The 23136-nt window shown below is 40.3% G+C and overlaps 1 protein-coding gene across 4 annotated transcripts; it reads left to right on the top strand.

Annotated features, from left to right (window-relative positions):
• Positions 1-373: 373 nt before the first annotated feature.
• Positions 374-3476, top strand: LOC118561250 (ATP-dependent DNA helicase PIF1-like). 4 transcript variants are annotated; one of them, XM_036133185.1, is made up of 4 exons: positions 374-2954; positions 3057-3120; positions 3210-3317; positions 3410-3476. In XM_036133185.1, the coding sequence occupies exon 1, from the start codon at positions 375-377 to the stop codon at positions 2334-2336; it is 1962 nt and encodes a 653-aa protein (XP_035989078.1). In that variant the 5' UTR covers position 374; the 3' UTR covers positions 2337-2954; positions 3057-3120; positions 3210-3317; positions 3410-3476. The 4 variants fall into 4 exon arrangements, with proteins under 4 accessions (XP_035989078.1, XP_035989079.1, XP_035989076.1 ...); XM_036133186.1 differs by having other exon boundaries at positions 3057-3116; XM_036133183.1 differs by having other exon boundaries at positions 3407-3473.
• The last annotated feature ends 19660 nt before the right edge of the window (positions 3477-23136 follow it).

Genomic DNA, 23136 nt, shown 5'->3' on the forward strand with positions numbered 1-23136 from the left:
GAATACTTTTGCACCTGAGGTCGAAGTGGACCGTTTGGAATGTGTTGCACAGCGACCAGTGGTGGAAGAAGACGACGAGCAGGACCCTGTTCCAGATTACCAAATGAATGTATCCCTGCCAGCTGTTGAAGTACCAAGCCTAAGCCCTGACTTTGTGAGACAAATGTTCCGCAGTTTAAATCAGACTCAGTCATCCATATTCTATGCAATTCACCATTGGTGCCTGCAGCGTGTCTGGGGTCAGAACCCTGAACCCTTCTTTTATTTCTTGACAGGAGGAGCCGGTTGTGGTAAATCACATGTCATCAAATGTGTTTACCAGGAGGCAACTAAGCTTTTGCATCAGCTTCCTAGACTTCGTGATGTCCGGTGACATGTCTCAACCCACTGTGCTCCTGACCGCTTTCACTGGGACTGCGGCATACAACATTTCAGGCAAAACTTTGCATTCCATCTTGAAGCTCCCCAAAAGCTTGAAGCCACCTTACAAGGGACTTGGAAATTCCCTGGATGAGGTCAGAGCAGTTCTTTCCAATGTGGAAATCTTGATTATTGATGAAATCTCTATGGTCTCTAAAGAACTATTGGCGTATGTTCACTGGAGATTTCAGCAGATCAAAGGAAACACAAGGCCGTTTGGTGGGATTTGTGTTCTTGCGGTGGGAGACTTTTACCAGCTGCCCCCCTTGGGAGCTTCAAAACCTCTTTGTGTCATGGAGGATGGTGTACTTGATCTCTGGAATGAGAATTTCTGCCTGGTAAGTCTTACAGAGATCATGCGACAGAAGGATGACAAACTCTTTGCTGAGCTACTTAATCGGCTTCGTGTCAAAAGGAAAGCTGATGATCTCAGCGAGGAGGACAGATCTTTGCTGAAGCAGTGTGTTGCAGATCCCAAGGATTGTCCGTTGGATGTGTTGCACATTTTTGCAACCAACAAACAGGTAGATGCACACAACGCTGCAGTGGTTGCCTCATTAGGTACAGCTATTGTTGATGTTCACGCAGAGGAATACAGGAGAGAAACAAAAACTGGAAACATGATTAGTTTGGGCAGTTGCATTAGAGGCAACAGTCGAGATTTGTGCGACCACATCCAAGCTGGATTGGGTATTAGAGTCATGATAACAAGGAACCTGGATGTAGAGGATGGCCTGGTGAATGGAACCTTTGGAACGATAGTCGACATTGTTACCCACACCAATGATGAAATGATAACTGTGAAACTGATCGGACTGAGACTGGACAATTCCATGGCTGGACGTACCAAAAGAATGCGTGGTAAACCAGACGACTTAGTCTACATTGAGAGATTCGAGGAACAAAGCAGCGTAAGAGGAGTGATACGACGGCAGTTTCCACTTAAATTGGCCTTTGGGTGTACAGCACACAAAGTACAGGGGATGACCATGCAGTCGGCAGTTGTTTCTTTAAAACGTATGTTTGCACCTGGTATGGCATATGTGGGATTAAGTCGTACAACTTCTTTGGAAGGGCTTAAAATCATCGATTTTGATGAGAAAAAGATCTACGCTGATGAAAGAATCACAGCAGCCATGGATACGATGAGGCAAGCATCGTTCTCCAACACCAGCCCCCTCCTGCATTTCCCATCAAGTCCTCTGCGCACTACATTGAAAATCATCCACCACAACGTTGAAGGTCTTGTATGTCACTATGACGACATGAAGCACCATCATGAACTGGGATTGGCCGATATTCTCTGTCTTACGGAAAGTCATTTGTTTGGATCTTCTTATCTAGCTTCTTTGCAAATGGAGGGTTATTGTTTGTTTGCACGCAACAGACACGTCTCCTACTCTAGCAGAGCCGACATTGCTACCAAGGAAGGGGGGGGAGTAGCAACTTACTGCAAGAGCATTCTCCAACCTGAGGAACGCAGATACTTTCACAATGTTACAGATCTTGAGTACAATGTCATTAGATTGGACGCTCCGATATCAGTCCTTGTTGCCACGGTTTACAGGCCACCCAGTTATGATCTTGCCAGCTTCTCGAAAAACATTCAGAGCTTCTTAGATGGTCTTTATTCTATTGATATTCAGCCCGTTGTTGTATTGGGAGACTTCAATGAGGATCTTCTCTCTCCAGGAAAAAAAGCAATCAAGGACTTGTTTGAAAGCAAAGGATTCACTCAGCTTATCTCATCTCCAACAACAAAAAAGCGCACCCTGATTGATCACATTTACATATCTCGCCCAGAATATTGTGTCCAGTCAGGTGTGTTGCAGACATATTACAGTTACCACAACCCGGTATACTGTATTTTGTCTTCTTTCTCAGCTGCTGCCTCTCCTTCACTTTTTGACATGTAACATGCGATTGGGCAGGACTGTGTTGCTTTGTTCTTGATTTAATAGTCGCCAATCGCATAGCACAGCTGACTGTTACAACCCTCTTAATAATTTCTGAGTCTAACCATGATCCTACACTTTCTGCAAAGAAATGACTGCTCTGAATATGTTTTATGGCACAATTTGTTTTTCTTTCTTACCAGTGCTCCCATTAGACTTTCCTTTGGTGGTGGTGGTTGTTATTGATCATGAGCCACTACTTGTACAGAGCTATGCAGAGCACCGTGTTCCAGAATGGCCATTTTTGGCTACATTTTAAATCTGGGAATGCGTAATTATTTTATTTTTAGTTGCCACCCTGTGCATGCTTCATTCTCTTCCCCTGTCTCTGCTTTCCACGCTGTGCATGCTTCAGCCTCTTGTTGCTATCTCTGCTACCGCCCTGTGCCTGCTTGGAAATGATGTTGCACCTGAAGTTTACAGCTTTGTATGTCATGTTTTGAGTGGCATTAACCCCTTTTTTTCCCCAAGTTTTTCTCTGTTTTGCAGGTTATGCAATGTGACACACATAAGTTTGTGCTTGAAGAACGTCAAAATTAACCTGGTAGACCTGGAAGGCAACCCACCATTAGCAGCAAGGTATCCAATTTACACATGGCCAAACCTAACGAATATTTTATTACAATTTTTTCATCACTCCATCATTCTGCCATTTCAACAGTATCATGATTGTGTTTTTAGGTGATATTAAGTACTGAGGTGTGTCAGGAGGACGTCTGTCTCAATATTCAATGCTTTGATGTAGGTATGTACTTAAAATGTATGTAGTTACAATCTGTACAATGCTTATGTTAAAATCTCAAAAACTTTCTTGTATATCATGGTTTTTGTTAGAATTTGCACTGAACTGAGTATTGCCGTGGACTGAAGGAGTAACCAGATAGCCCTGTGATTGGTCATAGTCTTCAGTTGGACTTGTCAACCCACGCTGTAGACAAGAAGGTACATTTGTATTCTGTTAAAATCACAAATGTCACTGATAACATAAAAAGCCTTATGTAAGCTTTTGTGGTTTGTTATTTCAATTTCAGCAGTTTGGAAGGAAGACGCCAGAGAACTGATTTTTTTTTTTTTTTTTTTTTTTTTTCTTTTCTTTTTCACTTTGCAACAAAGGAGCAGTTGCCACGTGCTCAAAATGTCCTGACAGCTTTTTCCCGTACTAACATACAGACTCTTTTTATTTCATGAATGTTTTTGATTTTTCTCTTTTCCACTGACTTCCATTGTCATGTTGGATTTTATGTTATACTGTGATGTTGCATTAAGTTGATTGTTATAGTTTTATGATTAAGAATGGAAACTCTCTACTACAGACACACACCAAGATCTACAGTTCTCGCAATCTTTTTGCTTTATGTAGACAACCAGGTTCTGATGAGTATCACAGAACCATAAATTACTCAGTAATGCTAATTTTTAGATTCAATACAGGGTGTCTTCTCGCTCAGATTGGCCCACAGCGGGATTCCCCTTGACTTGGCTGCATCAGTTTTTTTTACCATTTCTTAGACGAGGTGGTGTTTTTCTGGTGGAGGCCCAGCTTGCCCTGTGATGCCCCCTACTGGTACTCTTGAATTTGTAAGGTTTAAGAGTGATGCATGTCTGTCCATGGGGATGGAGAGTGGAGGACCAGGTAGGAGGTTTCTTGGGGTGGATGTACAGTAGACAGATTTGACCTTGGTTACTGAACAGTATTAGCTTACCTAGTTTAATGTAAATTTAAAATAATGTGTGCATAGGAACCTAAAACAGGCCTAGCTCAAATAGTTGAACCCTAAATTGTAGATAAAATGCTTGGACTGTGGTCTGTTGACTGCGTTTAACCTTTTGTATTTTTTTAATCCAGATTGGCCATTTGGTTATAGGAGAACATTCCACAGCTGCCTTCATGCAGGACACAGAAAATAATGACGTGTGTCATTGGCATTTCTTACAGACAATGCCCATTACACATGATATATATATTTTAGTTCACTTTGTTTGATTTCTCATTGTCCTAGAGCATGTTATAGTTGTAATTTTAACAATTATTGCCTGTTTAAAGTTTGTTCTGTTTTTTTAGTTAATAAATATGTTTATTGTCAGCATACTTATGTCTGTTTATTTGTATACATGACAATGGTAACTAACACAAGGTTTAACATGCAAACGGTATAAACATACAAACATGTTTAAAGAAAGTTGAGTAAAAGGAAAACATTTAGTCTTAAACAGTGCACCAGCAACAGCAAGAACTACATTCTTTGTGAGAATTGTCAAGAAAAATCTATTCAATAAATTGGGGAAAGCTTCCCAATAGAAGACTAAAGACATAGTTGGTGGATAAAGACCAGCTACGTACCAGGTATGAACTTATAATGTGGAGTACTCTGTGTCAAGACCCTCCAAACCAGAGTCGATGTCAAAAGTGCCTTTTTGGGGCTAAAAACGAAATAACCAGAGCGGTTGACCTGTGATCGACAGTACTCCATTGCAAAAAATTATATCTTATAATGTACGTGCTAAATTGTAGGGAAAGCACAAGGAAAGCAACCTTAAAAATCTAAATAAACAACAAATGTAACAAAACAGAAAAAGCAGTGCAAGCATCTAATTAAACTAGGAGTTTATTTCACAAATGCACAATGATAGAAAAAGGCTTCTTTTAAAAATGTTGCTAACTTTGGAACAGTGCTTGTAATGGGTTTCATTCTAGGGCTCCACAATTCCTAGCAATGCAAGGGAGAACCTCACATGCAGATAAAGTTAGCAAACATTGAAAATAGAAACATGAGCTTGTTGTTTGCTAAATATTTGGTTGCTACAACTTCCAGAAGGTGTAGGTTTTGTTTGTCACGTGAACATATTTAAATATGTTGAGCACACCTTTTTGTCATGTGTCACCCATAAACACATTCAATCTGGTGCGGAACTGTCCAGTGCTGAAATGGCTGCATACTTTCCTGTCTGGGCTCTGTAGTCACCACAGATACCGTCCAGTGCCTAATCCAATGAAACTCTGCTTCAGAGTTTCAAGTGCTAATGGAGGTAGGACCCTGCCTTAAGTTTTGACCCGTGACAAAAGGTTAAATACTACAATATTGGAAAATCTTGGGGTATTTGTCTTACCTTCCACAGTGTCAGCACACTGATTCAATTGGTTTTATTGCCTTTCCTGTGTTGTTTTCTGATGTTTCTTTAATGACAACAGTTTACCTAGAAGACAGACATTTTGCCTTCCTGCACACAAATCTTTTTTCAAACACTTGTATCAAACCTCTGCTTAAGAACAACCTCTAAAAACATTTGATTTAAAATCCCCAAGCAATAAAAGCCTACAACCAAGGATAATTTTTAAACAACCAAACATATTTGAAACAAGCAGCATCCGATCTGAACAGCTTACATTTTCCTTTCCACCACATACAGAGAGACACATTTATAATTCTTACAAGCTCTTAACAGATATACCTTACACCCTACCAAAGCTCAGCCTAACCAACACTCAGAAGCTTTTCCTTTAACGGTTATGCACACCACCAGGCGGGCGCCTTCTTCAACTTCTTCAGAAGTTGAACGTTTCTAGTTATTATTATTATTATTATTATAGTACCGTTAATACAGCCCGAACCGTAGGCTGTACCCCCACAAACTATATATCAAAACGTGCGTCTCGATGCCGCGATCAGGGCTTTTTGTACTTGACGCCGTTTTGACTTACAGTTGGAACAGAATTCGCAAAAAACACTTCTTAACACAATTGACCTCTCAATAATGCTCGGCTGAGCACGACACTGGTGTTTTGGTCGAGTGGGTTAGGTGTCGGGCTGCAAAGCAGATGATCGTAGGTTCGACTCCAAGCTGTGCCAATTTCAGAGAATTACATTTTCACCCAATATTTCATTTCCCTTTGGCTTTAAAAAACGATTTTTTCATTTAAATCATTAGCCAGATTAATTTATTCAGCATATATCTTAAATATACCAAATACAATATTTCATTTCCCTTTGGCTTTAAAAAACGATTTTTTTCATTTAAATCAATAGCCAGATTAATTTATCCAGCATATACCTTAAATATACCAAATACAATATTTCATTTCCCTTTGGCTTTAAAAAACGATTTTTTTCATTTAAATCAATAGCCAGATTAATTTATCCAGCATATATCTTAAATATACCAAATAGTACAATAAAACAATCAAATTCATCACAATCTCTTTAATCTTACATATGAAAAGTTATCCCTCGAGCCCTGACGTCAATAGTCCGTCGATTTAAACAAAAATACGCCGCACAGTGCCGGGGTATGGTTAGTGTGTTCAGCTTGAATCAGCAGGTTAGGGTAGCAGGTCAACCGCCCCAAGATGGCGGCCGTATTCAAATTCATCACAATCTCTTTAATCTTACATATGAAAAGTTATCCCTCGAGCCCTGACGTCAATAGTCCGTCGATTTAAACAAAAATACGCCGCACAGTGCCGGGGTATGGTTAGTGTGTTCAGCTTGAATCAGCAGGTTAGGGTAGCAGGTGGACCGCCCCAAGATGGCGGCCGTAATTCGAGGGGCGCTGTGTATTATTCAGAGCAGACAAGCAGTACTCTTTCAGTTCCGGGTCAGAGGTGAACTCCTCCATCTTGTGGCTTGCTGTGCTGTGCTGTGCTGCCGTTTTTCCTAAATTACTGAAGGATATTGTTGAATCAAGTCCAATTTACCCAGACGAAGGGTGTTCCATTGGGTGTTTTCCTTGCAACTACGTGACGGTGAGACGTTTATTTAATGTCGGTTTTATATTATGGTAGAAATGCGGTGTCAAGGCTACACGGCACTGAGGGATGGAAGAGCTGCGTGAAGCTGACACCCCACCCACAGAAAAAACTCTGTTAAATAGACGGAATGGTTAGTGCTTCGCTTGTGCAGGTTTGTGCCGTTAAAATTACCGTTTGTGCTGTTTTGGTTTTGAAGATATTAAAGAATATTTGTTAAGGTCATCCAGAATTCACCATCTCCCCATTTTGCTTCGAATCCAATCAAACTGGGCTACTTTTTTTAGTGCTTCGTTTGTGCAGGTTTGTGCCGTTAAAATTATCGTTTGTGCTGCTTTGGTTTCGGAGATATTATGAATTTTAATTTCAACCGATGACGTCATCCCAGCCCGCCGCTTCAAAATAAAGTGCTACGGTAAATCATATGTTATTGCCGTCACTGGAAAAAACGTAAGTCTTTTTAATATATTTCTACTGATAAATCAGTAACATTACTATGAAGTTGTGTCATCTACCGAGCCTCCCCCCCCCTACAGCATTCTTATAAAATGATTTATATATTCCTGCTTATTGGCAAAGATCTCTTGGGACACATGTTTTTGTTTGTTTTTTTAGTTTCCTGACTGAGGGGAGAGGCTGGAACAGTCTCTGTGCAGGATGGCTGGCGTCCTTAATGATGTTCCTCATTTGTGTAAAAAGATGTGGTCAGATCTACCGTTTGGTCTCAACACTTTTCTCAAGAAAGCAGTTATTAATTTTATATTTTTCTTTTATCATGCAAGTTGTTTTAGCTGCTATTGTAAAATGTGTGTTATATTGTTTGGTACTTTATTCCTGAATAAATATTGTGATTTATTTTGTCTCATTTAAAGAACTTTACTTTAGATAGCAATGTCAAGTGACATTGCCAAAAAAGGCATTTCATTTATTAGAATGTTCAACTGTTTTCATAAAGTCTATTTTTCCTAATCAGAAGGGTTTATTCTTCTTCGAGAGTATAATGTTTATAACATTTTCAAACAATAACTTGGTTATAGTTGATCTTAGTAGTCATAGTTCATTACTCCTCTGAATTAATTAGAATAGCAAACCTTTATTGCTCTACAATAGGGAGATTTGGGGGTGTCTGCACCTAACAAAAGGGCAATAAAATTATACAGGCTTATATAACGCAGAAAACATACCCAAACTGAAATCAATAACAGAAAAACTGCAAAAAATAAATCACACTGGTCAGCCTATAAAGTATAACAACACTGTAAGGAACGATCTCCTAAAACGTTCCTTTGTCCACCTAAGCTAAACCTTTAATTAGGCTGAAGGACCACTCCACTTTTTATTGGCTTTATGCATGAAGTGGGAAATGGTGTTCAACTATGAATATATTGACTGTGTTATCAGCTGAAAGTATAAAGCATATAGATTGAATTAGAAATGCCTAAAAATATAGACCAATTTGGTTTGTTGTGTATTGAGCTCAGCACAAAATATTAAAAACTTAACGCTCCCCAAAAACTATTGGGCTGCAAATCTTAATGAAAACTTTCTTTTATTTTATTCCAAGGTTGTTGTAGCACAAACAAAGCACTGAAAAAGTAGCCCACTGTGATTTGCTTTGGATCCAGCTCAGCACCAGCAAAGAAAGAAAAACGTAGCACTTTATTTTGAAGCGGCGGTCTGGGATGACGTCATCGGCTGAAATTAAAATTCATAATATCTCCGAAACCAAAGTAGCACAAACGTTAATTTTAACGGCACAAACATGCACAAAGCACTAAAGAAGTTGACCACTCTGGTTTGCTTTGGCTCCAGCTCAGCACCAGCAAAGGAATAACAATGTAGCGCTTTATTTTGCAGCGGCATCCTGTAGTGACGTCACCGGCCGAAATTAAAACTTATATTATCTGCGAAACCAAAGCAGCATAAACGCTAATTTTAACGGCACAAACGAAGCACTAAAGAAGTTGACCAGCTTGGTTGGATTCAAAGCAAAATGGGGGGATGGTTAACTCTAGATGAACTTAACAGATATTCTTTAATATCTTCAAAACCAAAACAGCACAAACGCTAATTTTAACGGCACATAAATAAATACTTAAAAAATAAGTAATTAATAAATAAAGTGGCTAATTAAAGGAAATATATACATTTTGTCTCACTGTATAATTCATTTTCTATCTACATTTATTTGTGCATTGTATTTTTGGTGGCACATAATTGTATGCATATTTATTTATTGAGCATTTATTTATTTCTGTATTTATTTTTAAATATGGAAGACTTGGTCCTCCATACTCCAGGGCTCAACAAGAGTTCATCTAAAGATGTTTTAGAACTGATTGGTGACCTTTAGTTTATATTTCAGAAAGTTAGTTATAAGTAGAGTTATGTGGTTTTATGTTTTTTGGATACAATCCGGGTTAGCACCCGAACATCCCTTACAGACAGCTTCCTCGTGCGTCCACAGTTAATGCTGTTGGATGTGGTTCGTCCACATTACCCTGGACACCGTGGCTCTTGATACATCACAAACACTTGCTGTCTTGGTCACAGATGCAAGGCAAGGGAAATTTATTTATATAGCACAATTCAGTACAGAGACAATACAAAGTGCTTTACCTGATTAAAATATAGCAAAATAAACGCAAGTAGGAATAAAATGTAGATAGAAAATAGAATAAAAGCAAGTACAGATAGAATGTAGAAACAAAGAAGAACATTAAAAACAGTAAAACAGTTTAACTAGAACAGTCAAAGGCAATTGTAAACAAATGTGTTTTTAATCTTGATTCAAAAGAACTCAGGCTTTCCGCACTTTTACAGTTTTCTGGAAGTTTGTTCCAGATAAGTGGAGCATAGGAACTAAATGCTGCTTCTCCATGTTTAGTTCTGGTTCTAGGTATGCAGAGTAGGCTGGAGCCAGAAGACCTTAGTGGTCTGGAGGGTTCATACACTGATAACAAGTCTGTAATGTATTTAGGTGCTAAGCCATTTAAGGATTTATAGACTAACAGAAGTATTTTAAAGTCTATTCTCTGAGATACAGGGAGCCAGTGTAAGGACTTTAGAACTTGGGTGATGTGCTCTACTTTCTTAGTCTTAGTGAGGACGCGGGCAGCAGCGTTCTGGATTAGCTGCAGCTGTCTGATCCACTTTTTAGACAAACCTGTGAAAACACTGTTGCAGTAATCAATTCTACTAAATATAAACGCATGGATTAGTTTTTCCAGATCCTGCTGAGACACCAGTCCTTTAATCCTGGAAATATTCTTCAGGTGATAGAAAGCCGACCTTGTCACTGTCTGTAAATGCTTTTGGAGGTTCAGGTCTGAGTCCATCACTACACCAAGGTTTCAGGCCTGATCAGTGGTTTCTAGCTGAAGCGACTGAAGCTGTGTGCTAACTTTTGATCTCTCCTCTATTGGTCCAAATATTATTACTTCAGTTTTGTTTTTATTCAATTGAAGAAAGTTTTGACACATCCAGCAAGATGTGCGCCAACAATTTGTCCTCCTTTGAACTCACCCATGTCACCCATAATGTTGTGTGCATTGCAATATTTTGAGCAAAACTGTGCTCTTACCCTGCTAATTGGACCTTCACACTCTGCTCTTATTGGTTCAATGTGCAATTAATGATGATTGGCCACCAGGCTGGTCCAATTTAGCCATGAAACCTCCCACATTAAAATGAGAGGTGTTTCAGTTTCATTGTCCAACTCCTGTATATAGTGTATTTCACTTACTGAATTGAGTTACTGAAATAATTGTCCATACTTTTATTTATTAAGATTTAATTCTAGTGTTTATGTAAGGCAGAGGTTACAAATGTAAACGTTACAACCTTTTGTTTGGACCGTTTTTGCCTTTTCTTCTATTAAAAACGGCTCTATGAAAAGAAGTGGAAACAACGCCCCCAAAATGACGCTTGTGGCCAAAAAGTGTATTATGTCAGTAGTGGTTTAGGACTACTGTAGCAAATGAATGGCAAACTTTGACTGTCGGCTGTCGCCAATTAGGTCATTAGCTGCGTCTCAGATCGAAGTACGCAGTTTGCAGCTCTGCAGACGCAAAGTTTTCCCGGTCGGCAGGTTTTGATGAAGACAAATCCTTTTCACTCAGAAGGTTTGATTTAAAATCCCCAAGCGATGAGAGCCTACGACCAAAGAACTCGGAAGCTTTGCCTTTGACGGTCACGCCCACCACCAGACGGGCGCCTTCTTCAACTTCTTCAGAAGTTGAACGATTCTAGTTATTATTATTATTATTATTATTTTTTTTAAATTTTATGTTGGCGAGACGCTAGCGCGGCGGCTGCGGCTTGGCGAGGCGGCGGCCGCGGCGGCTGCGGCTTGGCGAGGCAGCGGCCGCGGCTTGTCGAGGCGGTGGCGGTAGCGTCTCGCCAACATAAAAATAAATAAATAATAATAATAATAATAAAACTGGCGAGGCCGCCGTGGCTTGGCGAGGCGGCCGCCGTGGTAGCGTCTCGCCAACATAAAAAAATAAATTAAAAAAAATAATAATAAAACTGGCGAGGCGGCGGCGGCTTGGCGAGGCGAAGCTTGATGTTCATACCTTCACTGTGTTAGTCATGGTTTGTACTGCCGCCTGTCTGCTAAGCTCAAAACAACCGTGCCTGGCTTGACGGAGAAACCAGAACAGCTGAGCATCTTTACGACAGTGCACTTTTACTTTCGCCCTCTGGGGGGAGCCTCGCTGGAAAATCAACGCCGGTTGCATAGTATACCTTTAACACGTGTGATGCATTGATTTTTTTTGTCTATTATGGCTCTTGGGAATGACTTCACAAAAGGTGTAGGACGAAATAATTTGTCTACATAAATTGTGTATACACAATTGTTTATAATAAAATATTGTTTGAATGTATTCTCTGTGTGTAATTGTTCCCAAAATAGTAGTGTCATTTGATATGGCATGGTGTGTAATAATTAGACCTCTCAACTTTGATCAAAAGTTAAGAGTGAGATTATGCTAATTTTGGGGAGGGGGGGGGGGGGGGGGGGCGGTATTATGGCCAACAATTTCCCCTCAGCAGCAACACTGAAGCACATAGAGGTTCACGCTGCGTCTTTACGCACGATCCAGCTGCTGATGTCTCCCTCTTTTCAGCTCAATGCACTTCTAGACTGATACAGTTTATAACATTCTCATCACCTTTCACAGCGACAGGTTTCTCAGTCAGTCGCCGCGCTGATCAGACAAATTTCTATTGCTCTCGTCAGTGCGGCAGTGCGGTGGGCGGATTTTACCCCCGTTGGTGCGCTGCGTGCGGGGGATAAACAGTGGGGAAAATGCATAACTAAATACTGTAAAGGGCTCCTACAAAGGGAACAGGGGTACTGACAGGTCTGAGATGAAGCCCCTTATGTTACAAGTTCTTTAAAATGACCCTTAAAAGTGCGCACCTGAATTAAAGCGCGAGGCCCACCGAAGTGCCACTGATTTTATGTTGTTAAAAACAAAAGAAACACTGCTAGTAACTCTCCTATTGACTTTAACTGGCACACGTTGCTACCGATGTGAGGACATTAAACGTAGTGATTCACGTTTTGAATGGTGAACGGTGATACAAGCACCTGCTCCGAGGAAAAGGAGGGGGGAGCAAGCGCTGAGGCACATGTAGTTAAAAAATGCAGAATTAATAAAAACAAAACTTATAAACAGACCAAGTGGCGTTTTAAACTGCATCTGGTTAGCAGAACTGTTTTATGATCCAGCGTGCAGCCATAACTGGTTCTGAATGAACTGGTCATCTGGAAAACTCTGAGCCACTTCCTGAAGCGGTCACGTGGTACAGCCGGGCAGCGAGGCTGTACCACGCCCTCCGACAACTTCTGGAGCAGCAGGAGCCGCTGGAAGACAGGTAAGAGCACGTCGCGCACCTGTAAAGAAATTAAATTCGGAACGCCAAAGGAGATGGATTGCGAAATGCTGGCTGCTTTGCTTGTCTGTGAAGTTTGATTATCTGCTGAGAGTGGACGTGCAAAATGAGCTCGCAGTTCTACTGCGGTGAAAATCCTGCTATTATTTTTGATGTCTTCTGCGCCATATGTGAAACTGCTGCTGTGGTGTTAATGGATGAATCGGTGGATGCTTTGACACAACAAGCGTGCTGAATCCTCAAGTTTGAGTTTGAAAAGGAGTCAAACTTATGCTGCAATGGAAAGGAGTAAAAGAGAGAAAATTGACTGCTAAAGGTTTGGCAAATAAAATTGAAAATCTTCAGAAGGAACGGAAGGGTGCTGTGAATAAAATTAAAGCCCTTATTCTTGAAATTAAATCACTCTTGAAAACAAAATAAAATGCTCATGTTCAGCTGCTGTTTAAGAGTTTGATCCAGTTGAGTGAATGTGCAACATTGTCACATAACACATTGATTTCTTTACTCCCAGAGGAGAAGAATAAACAAAGTGAATGGTTTGCAAGTATAATGGAATACAGCAACACATTTAAAGGCAACGTTATACTATAGCTGGATGAACCTGATGAGGTGCGTCAGAATGAAGACCCAGAAAAACCCATTGCTTCTGGTGCTAATGCAGAAATAAATGAAGCTCCAGAGTTTGCTGTGATCTCAGAGAATATGGAGGATCTGCAAAATGATGTAAACCCGGGTGATAGTGTGTCAACGAGCGCGTCAGACAAGGAACGGCCCGACCTCAGCTTCTCAGCAACTTTTTTTTAGTTTCCTGAAGTTGCTGCAATACACAATCAAATTCTGTACATACAAATGTTTTTTTTAAAAATACTCACCTGTACACTGTGGCTTTCTCCTGCATTGTTTACATTTCAATTGTTTTACTTTTAAGTCACTGCTGCACCTTATACTGTAATTTAATTTTACTGCAATTTACAAGCTGTATGCAACGAAATTTCGTTCTGAACGCACTCTGTTCATATAAAATGACAAAGTTGTCTAAGTCTAAAAAACGCACTAGCATTATTAATGTTTTTCTTGATGATCTCAGAGAAGAAAGATTCTTCTCTGAAAGTTATATCTGTAAAGTGTCTCTTTATAGATGTCATAGTGAACCTGGAGTCTGTTCTTTCTCCACCTGCGTTCAGGTTTTCCACATTCCCTTTTTTCACCTCCAACTGCTGGAGCATTCTCAGCTGAGATTTTTTCTTCCCAGAAAGAACCTTTACTTTAATTGGAGCAATGCAGTCAATGATGTCTGAGACTCTAGAATGAAAGTTATCTACTAGCTCACCTACTGAGTTGCAGCCCAAGTTTGAAGTAGCAAAGTAAGCTTGAATAAAAGTTTCTGTGGCATTGTCCTTAAAGGTGCGTTTTCTTACGATGTCCCTTTAGCTAAATGAGTCACTGGAAATTATGCTTTTAAATGTAACAGAGAAGTGATCAGATAGGGCAACATCAGTTACATTGACCTGTGAAATTTTTAGACCTTTAGTGATGATCAAGTCTAAAATATGTCCCTGTTTGTGTGTTGGCTGTTTAACATGTTGAGTTAAACCAAAGTTTCTAAGTGTGTCACACAGTTCTTTTGCACTTCTGTCTTCAGGGTTGTCAACGTGAAAGTTGAAGTCTCCCACAATAATTAAACAGTCATAATCAACGCATATCACAGACAAGAGGTCACTAAAATCATTAAAAAGTTTGATGTGGACTTAGGAGGCCTGTACACATTCAGAAACATAGTTCGTACCGGGCTCTTTACCTGGAGAGCCAAATGTTCAAGAGTCAAATTTTCCCAAAAACACCTTTTTACACTTTAGTGAATCATTAAACAATGTTGCTACTCCTCCACCTTTCCTTTGCTGTCTGCTCTCACAAAGGAAACTGTAGTTTGGAGGAGTCGACTCCAACATATGTGCTTCACTAAATTCATGCAGCCATGTTTCTGTTAAAAACATTACATCAAGATTGTCAATAATGAAGTCATTAATTAAAAGGATTTTCCTGACAAGGATCTAATGTTTAATAAACCCAGTTTATATGACTTAGTGGTTGATGATGTCTCTGTGACAGGTTGCATCTGACAGTTTATGACTTTTAAGTATTTGTTCCTGTTTATCCTTTTGTTTTTCCTATTTCTGCCACATATCATCACAGATATTACATAATCTCCGGCAAAAGGCCCAAGCTGATGCTGGAAACTGTCATGTCTGATAAACATGCTTCCAGGGCCCGGTGTGTATCACAGAGGAGTTATCCGAAGGTCCTGAGAACAGGCATGTTGCGTGATACGTAGAGGGGGAGGATCTGGGGTTCTGAGGCTTTTAGAAGATGCTTGCTTAGTCACAGAGCTGCAGTTGTCAGAAAGGCTATGTGGAGAGGATGTCAACTGTAGACATGCTCTAAATGTAATGCTTTGTTCATGTTGTGAGAAAATTCCATAAAAGGAACATCTGGGCTTTGTGGAGAAGTAGGGGAGGTGGGGGCAGTCTGGACCGGTGTTCGTGACGATGGAGGTCCTTTTTATCCTCTTTTTGTCCTGCTGAGATCTGGGAGGAATCCTCCTGTAGCTCTGACGAAGCCTCTTTCTGTGACCATCTTTATCTTGGCTTGTTCAGGCTGTACTGGGCTTATAATTTGTTTTGGCACTGGTTGAGCTTTGTTTTGGGACATAGCTGATGGCGCATGGTTCACAGAATAGAAGATGTTTGAAATCAGCCGTTTTGCACCTGACCTATTTAGAGAGAAACCATCTTTGTTGAACAGATGTCTCCTCTCCAAAAAGATGTTAAAGTTGTCTATGAAGGTTACAGTTGTTTGTTTGCATGTTTTTTTCAGCCATTTGTTTAGCATCAGAACTCTGGAAAAAATCTCATTTTCAGTTCCATAACAGCGATCTTCTGTAGAAGCATGTCAAAGTCCTCTGTGGTGAAGGTAGGCATCTTTTAAAAATCAAAAATAAATAAATAAAATAACTAAATCCAGCTTTCTGTGGTTTTGGCTAAAAGATTAAAAGGAGATGAGAAAAAGTAAAAGGCAGGAAAATGCAAGCAAGTAGGGAGCAGAGAAAAAAGCGTCCGAGCAGGCAGAGAGGCGGAGCAGATAAGGAAAGAGACAAAACAATGATCAACATTGGTCTCCCGTTTCCAAAGTGAAACAGAAGCAACTCCAGTTTGACCTGGAGCTAGCTGTCTTCCTTTCGGACAGGTGACAGCATGAAGTCAAATAATTGTTTTTGTTGGTGTTACAGTCACAGTGTTAAACTTGTGTTGATATGTTGATTTGGCATTCTCTGCTCATACAATGCATGGCAGCACATATTACTCTCCACCTTTAAACTGGTCTCATTATTTTTCCGTGAACATTAATGCGGCCCGAACTGTACGATGCATCCCCATAATATAGGTATCAAGACTTGCCTCTCCAGATCTGTGCTATTACTTTTATTGGCATTTAGAAAACAACCATTTTTGAATATGTCAGTCCTTCATATGGGCCTCCATTCTATCTGGCAAAACTGACACTGAAATCGCATTAAAGGTGCACTGTGCAAGTTTTGAAGTTAATTATATCCTTTATTTCCCATACATGCCCTTAAAATTCTCGACGTGTAAAATAAGTTATCTTCTATTTACTGCAGTTGCTTCTATAGTCCCCCCACACCACCGCCACAACTTCCAGACCCAGGCTGAGCAAGATGGCGGCGTGAGAGGTTGTTCTTTGCAAGCTCTCTCAAGATTGTCTGGATAGGGAGCTGTTATTGCTGCTTTAACGCAGGGAAACATTTATTCTGAAACCTTTGTTAAATATTGTGCTTAAAGCTGCTGAAAAAAAGAAGTCCTGAAAATTTCAAAGAATGGCTGCAAGTGTTAAGTGCAAATCCATGTCTGCTAAAAGTCTCAAATCAACGGAAGACCATGACTTCGCTGAAAACATCATAGCAACTTTAAAGTTGACGATAAACGAGAGAGCGGACGGTCTTCAAGCAAGCATAAATTATCTCCTGCTAAAATTAAAGAAATGCAAGAAAAGATGACAGAATCAGACAAATCAGAAAAAAGGGTACTGCAAATGGAAAATAAGCTCCTCAAACTTTCACGTTATAAAACAAGATGAGACTTGAGACTTTCGGGTATAAATGAAGAAGGAGAAGATGTTCGTAGCAAGGTTATTTCCATTTGCCAGAAGACGGCGCCAGGATACAAAGAAAAACTACCAGATGTCATTGACAGCGTACACCGGCTGGGTCGCGTTACAAATACGGAACGTTCTCGAGAAGTGATTATCCAGTTCTCCATGAGACACTACAGGGATACAGTATGGAAGGTGGCCAAGCTTTCACCTTTTCTGAAATCAAGCAACCTGCGTTTCAAGGAGGACTTCTCCCCAGAGGATCGTCAAAGAAGAAACATGTAGTGGCCGCTGGTGAAAAAAGCACGCGAAGAAGGGAAAACGGCCTACATTGGTCCCAGAGCCTTTGTTATGAAACGTCAAATCAATAACATCTGTGAAGACCAATTACATTACTACAAAATGACTAAAGTTATTTCAGGTTGTATTGCTACAAAAATTAAGAATACTCTTGAAGAAGTGGTTGAAAAGAAGTGGGAGAAAACTCAGTCTGGATTCATACCAGGTAGACATAACTAATAATATTAGGTTTATATTGCATCTGCTAGATTTAATAGAGGGGGATGGTCTCATTATTTCTAGATTTTTTTAAAAAGTTGAACATACATTTTTGTTTAAAGCATTAGAAGTATTCGGATACGGATAAGTCTTAATTAAAAGTTGTCAAATGTTATATAGGAATTGTAATGCATCTGTAAAATTGTCACATGGCTGCTCTAAAAGATTTTATTTGAAAAGAGGTCTCAGACAAGGGTGTCCAGTCTCCCCATATCTATTCATTCTGGCCATGCAAATTCTTTCATTTAAAATCAAGGAAAAAATTACAGGGATTAATGTTGCAAACAGAAATATCGTAATTTCCCAGCTTGTGGATAACGCTGCACTTTTTTAAAGAATAAATCTAAAATAAAAAACTACTGAAATCATCAACACCTTCTCCGAAGCTTCTGATTTAACTCTAAATCTAAACAAATGTGAATTATTTTCCATTAAATCTAATTTACAAGGTACATTCCTCAACATTCCTATAAAGGACAAAGTTAAATATCTTGGAATCACAATAATTAAAGATCAATATATAAGATCAATTGAAAATTTTAACTCCATAATTAAAATAGTTGAACAAAGATTTAATCTATGGCTCCAGTAAGATCTTTCTCTTTTAGGACGCTCATTATTAGCCAAAGCTGATGGCTTATCCAGACTTATCTATCCGGCCCTTGCTCTTGATGTTCCCAAACAGATCAGTACCAACATTAATAAAATAAACTTTAACTTTATATGGAAAAAGAAATGCCATCTCATAAAGAAAAATATTCTAATGAATAAAGTTGAAAAAGGTGGAATTGAAGCCCTTGACTTCGCATCTTTAAACAATTCATTCAAAATTAAATATTTAAAAAATCCAAACTCTATATGGAATGCTATTCCCATTTACAACTTTGACAAAATTGGAGGATTACCTGTTCTTCTTAGATGCAATTACAGTATTCCTGTCATGGTTTTTTAAGTGTTCAGCCCACATGCAGATACAGACGGGAGACAGGAATAAATTTAAGATGTTTATTAAAGACTCGGACAACAGGGAAAGGACACAACGTGTGGCTCGGGCCAGGTCTGAATGTCAGTGCTGGAACGACTACGGAAAGAAAGAGGAACAAAGTTACGAGAGGTCGAACCAGGGGAAAATTCCAGAAGCTGCGCCGCTTACCATTTAGTTGAGAAGACCTATCCGGGGAGAGTAATGATGAGGAACTCTGTGACCGTAACTCATTGATGGTAACAGGTGGCTGAGTGACTGGAGACTGTGGTAAAGTGAGCCCTCACTTGATTTTGTTGGTTGCGTGACTGGAGGGCTGACAGATGGTAATGCTGGCGAGGGATCCAGAGCGCACCCCAGTTGACGGCAGGAGCAGATGGAATAACCGGAGTATTGCAGGTGAACCAGCTGAATCCAGGGAAGGGGGTCTCACGCCCGACTTGGTACTTCCAAGAGAGTATGAGGTAGTGATGGGTCCGGCAACACCGATGCGACCTGACTATTCTGTATGAGCTAAGGTCACTTCCAAAATAAACTTGTACATATTAGTCCATATTAGTCAGAAGTTGTGCATAACAAACATTTGTAAACTCATAATAATTTTAATCACATTCAAAAGATACAACATACAGTTTAAATAGTTACAACTTCAATAACTAATAAATACAAATTTAAAGTTTAAATTTGTGCTTTATTCTTCATGAACACAAACAGCAGCGGTTGCTTGAGAATACGGATTTTTTCTTTGAGAATACGAATTCACAACAGACGTCTGACGTCACGGTTTCCAAGGCTGGTTAATGGAGCACAGAGTGCGAAGATAGGAGCCGCGCATGCGTTAAAAAAATATAAAGTAACCTTCCATCAAACTCAAACCACGCCCACATTCCAAAGTGACAGCCGGAAGTCCCGCCTTCCACTGTAACATGATTTTCCGTCTTCTACCTCCAGGGGGCGCTGTCCCGGCCCCCGGAAGTCCCCCCCCCCCCCCCTTTCGACCGTGCTTAAATTATTGTTTTAAATTATTTTAATTGTTATATCAATTATAGTTATATATTAGTTTTTTAATCATTTTAATTATGTAATTAATTTATGCAATATCTCGATGGTCGGGCAATGTGTTTTTTCTAGGGTTTTCTTATAACCAAACGTTATGATGGAATTTTTGTTTGACAACCTTTGTTTTATTTGTGTGTGTGTTTACTCTGAATATAAAAAAAGTCTGAAAAGTCTGTTTCACATTGCAGTATTTCATGCTGCAGTATTCAGGCACATTCCTCCTTCCATAGTCAGCAAGTCTCCGTTATGGCACTTCCAACTCTCAATACAAATCAGGCTTTGCGCGCGGCTCAGCTAATAACTGCTGCAAGATATGTTCTGTCTTCATTTTCCTTCTCTAAGCAGTCGGTAAGCTCTTAACTTAAAAACATTTTACAGAGCGGACCCGCTTCTACGCGGCACAGCTAAAAAGCAGAGAAATCCCCGACAGCCCTCCTCAGGACGCTGAGTAGAATGTAAGCTTGAGTCGGTTTGGAGGGAGGAGTTTTGTTAAACACTAGCCCTAACCGCTAGTTCGAGACGCCTCCACACCTTTTTGCAATCAATAAACATGGCCGAGAAAATGTCTTATTCAGACAAGTTTTTAAACCCAGCGGGACACATCCTTCCTGTCTGCAGAATTAAAAGGATGGATTTCCGCCTGTGAGACTAGGCGGGGTTGTGACGAAACAATCTCTATACGATGCTGAGGAGATGGTCGATTATGCTAGTGTACAGTTGTCGCAACATCCTGGCCCAGTAAACATGTCGCTGGCGGGGTTTAACGATCAGACGAGGTGGCTATTGTTTCGGCTACCTGGGGATACCTGCGTTAATCCCGCCCTCATTTCAGACGTTTGCTATAAGGTGTCCAGTGAACACCCCTTTCAAAGACACAGGCGGCTTAAACTTGCATCACGTCCAGAGGTCGTTCTTCATCGGTTGTAGCAGCCCAGGTCCATAATGCGGGATTGACGCTGACCCAGGAGTACAACGAGATTTTCACTGGTAAGGTACTGCTTTAACACTAGAAGTCCCAGAGAATTTCAGTTTTCTTGCAAGCCCCCCTCCCCTCTTCAAGTTTGTGTATTCACTCTACCTTGCTAACTATCCCTATTGTAATGCAAATAACCTGTGACGGGTCCTAGTTCCTGAGCTGAGAACAGGTCATAGCCATGCTTTTCCAACAAGGCAAGGCAGAGCATATTTATATTGTCCATTCACCAACAGACTCATTTATATTGTAAAACTATGTGAAAGACAGAACAACTTAGAGAATAATTGTATTTTGTCTTGTCTCGCCTTTTTATGTCATTCAACATTTCAGCTTAGAAAATGACAAGAAGTATGACTTCAGTATTGGAGTAACATTGATTTCACCCAAGGAAAAGCACTACATATGAAGCTACAATTGTCCCATTTAGCAGTTTCCACAAACCCAAAGTGAGTCCTTCCTGCATTTGCGACAGGTATACTTTGTGCAGTGCACACAACGCTCAGTGCTGTGGTTCCTGTTGCAGAGATTGTGCACCTGGCACTGTGTTGTTTTACCATGAGACAACGTCTCTTCATCTCACAATGCTGTCTCATCTTTTCTTCTTGTATTGCCTTTTCCTGCATAAACCTGTTATGAAGTTTATCAAATTGTCCATAGTTACAGTCCTGGCCTGGTCCATAAATGGCTCCATCAGTTTCACAACAACGTTCTCAGACAGCCTTTCTCCTGTGGGGCGGGACGGATCTTTTCCCAAATAGGGGATAGCATTACACATGTATTTTGTGTCCAGACCCACTGCAATACAAAACTTAATCAACAGGAATATGTTGCCCTGGACTGTAGACACACAGTTCTGTACAGACTGTGACCAGATGTTTGAAATAGCAGCAAATTTGTCCATTTTCACACGTTCCAAACGGTTGTCTTTGTTGTAGAAGCGCAGATATTTTATTATCAGGGGCGGATTTACCATTAGGTGAAACTAGGCAGTAGCCTAGGGCCCCCAAGTTCCTGGGGGCCCCTATTATCCAGCCAGGCTTTGATAATGATGTTGTTCCACCAGACTGAGAGAGTCCAGCATCATCCACTCTGCTGGTAAGCAGTCAGCACAGTATACTTCCTGAAGATGACCCAGCTCTGGCCAATCAGCTGTCTCATCGTGCACGCTGCTCAATAGTACTGAGAGGACCACTCCAGGTGAAGAACAGGATCTTGCCAAGAAATGGAGATGGGCGCAGATTTACTTCCAGCTATTATTTCATTCAAATGAAAAATGGAGAACAGATAAGCAGATCATGGCTTGTCTACTAGAAAAAGGGAAAAAAGAAAATATAGAGAAAAACAACAAGAAAAGGTATAAGAGAGGGACAAAAGTTAGAAAAAATAATGTGTATCTATTCTATTAAAATTTTTGTATCTGTATATAATGGGTCTGTTTTATGTGTAGTCTTCACAATTCAGAGGGCTCCATGCCTTTCTTTGCCTTGGACCCCAAATTTCCTAAATCTGCCCCTGTTCATTATGTCTTGAAACCGGTTTCGAGGCATTGTGGCTTTGATGTGTGAATTCCCAAAGTCTTTGGACCACAAATCCCGCATGGCGCCAACACTCCCCTGTGCTGCCTTCATAAACAGAACTGCAATGAAAGCCACCAAATTTGAAGTCAAAGTCTGGCATGTCTTGTAACATAGCCAAAGCTTCCAAAGCGCTCATTCTCCGTTTGGTACCCAACCCTTCCCGCCCCCCGCTCCCGCCTCCGCCAAACCCCGCGAACTCAGTCGGGTCCTCCAGTATATATATATATATATATATATATATATATATATATATATATATATATATATATACGCGTGTGTGTGTATGTGTCTGTGTGTGCGCGCGCGCTCCGCCGCAGCACGGCTTTGCCTTGCCGGCGCTCCGGCAGAGCATTACTTGAGTTATATTTGCCCCCTAGTAAATAAGGCAGGTGGTCATTATTGTATAAATATTAAAATATAAAAGCGTTCCAGCACATGCTGCATTTTCATTGATCAGTTATCAGCTGATCCGCTGCGCGGGTGAAATCATTCCGGTGTTGGCGACACTGATGACGTAGATTTAGTTATATTTAATTACAAATAGGATTTTTCCCCCCTGCTCTCAGGTAAAACACTCGTCAACAGAGAGGCTTGAGCTGAAACCGAAACTGAAGGGGGGGGGGGGTGGTTCTCCAATGACAGGGCTAATGGGGCATTTACATCTGAACAGGGATTCATGAGTTGTGAAGTACTGTCGGGGGGACTGGAGGCTGACGAAAATTCTTGTATCTCTGGGACTTCTAGTGTTAATTTTATCTTTAGCCGCTTTTTAAGGTATTTTTAACGGTGTTTTA

This window comes from Fundulus heteroclitus, unplaced genomic scaffold (assembly GCF_011125445.2).
Source record: "Fundulus heteroclitus isolate FHET01 unplaced genomic scaffold, MU-UCD_Fhet_4.1 scaffold_59, whole genome shotgun sequence".
NCBI lineage: Eukaryota > Metazoa > Chordata > Actinopteri > Cyprinodontiformes > Fundulidae > Fundulus > Fundulus heteroclitus.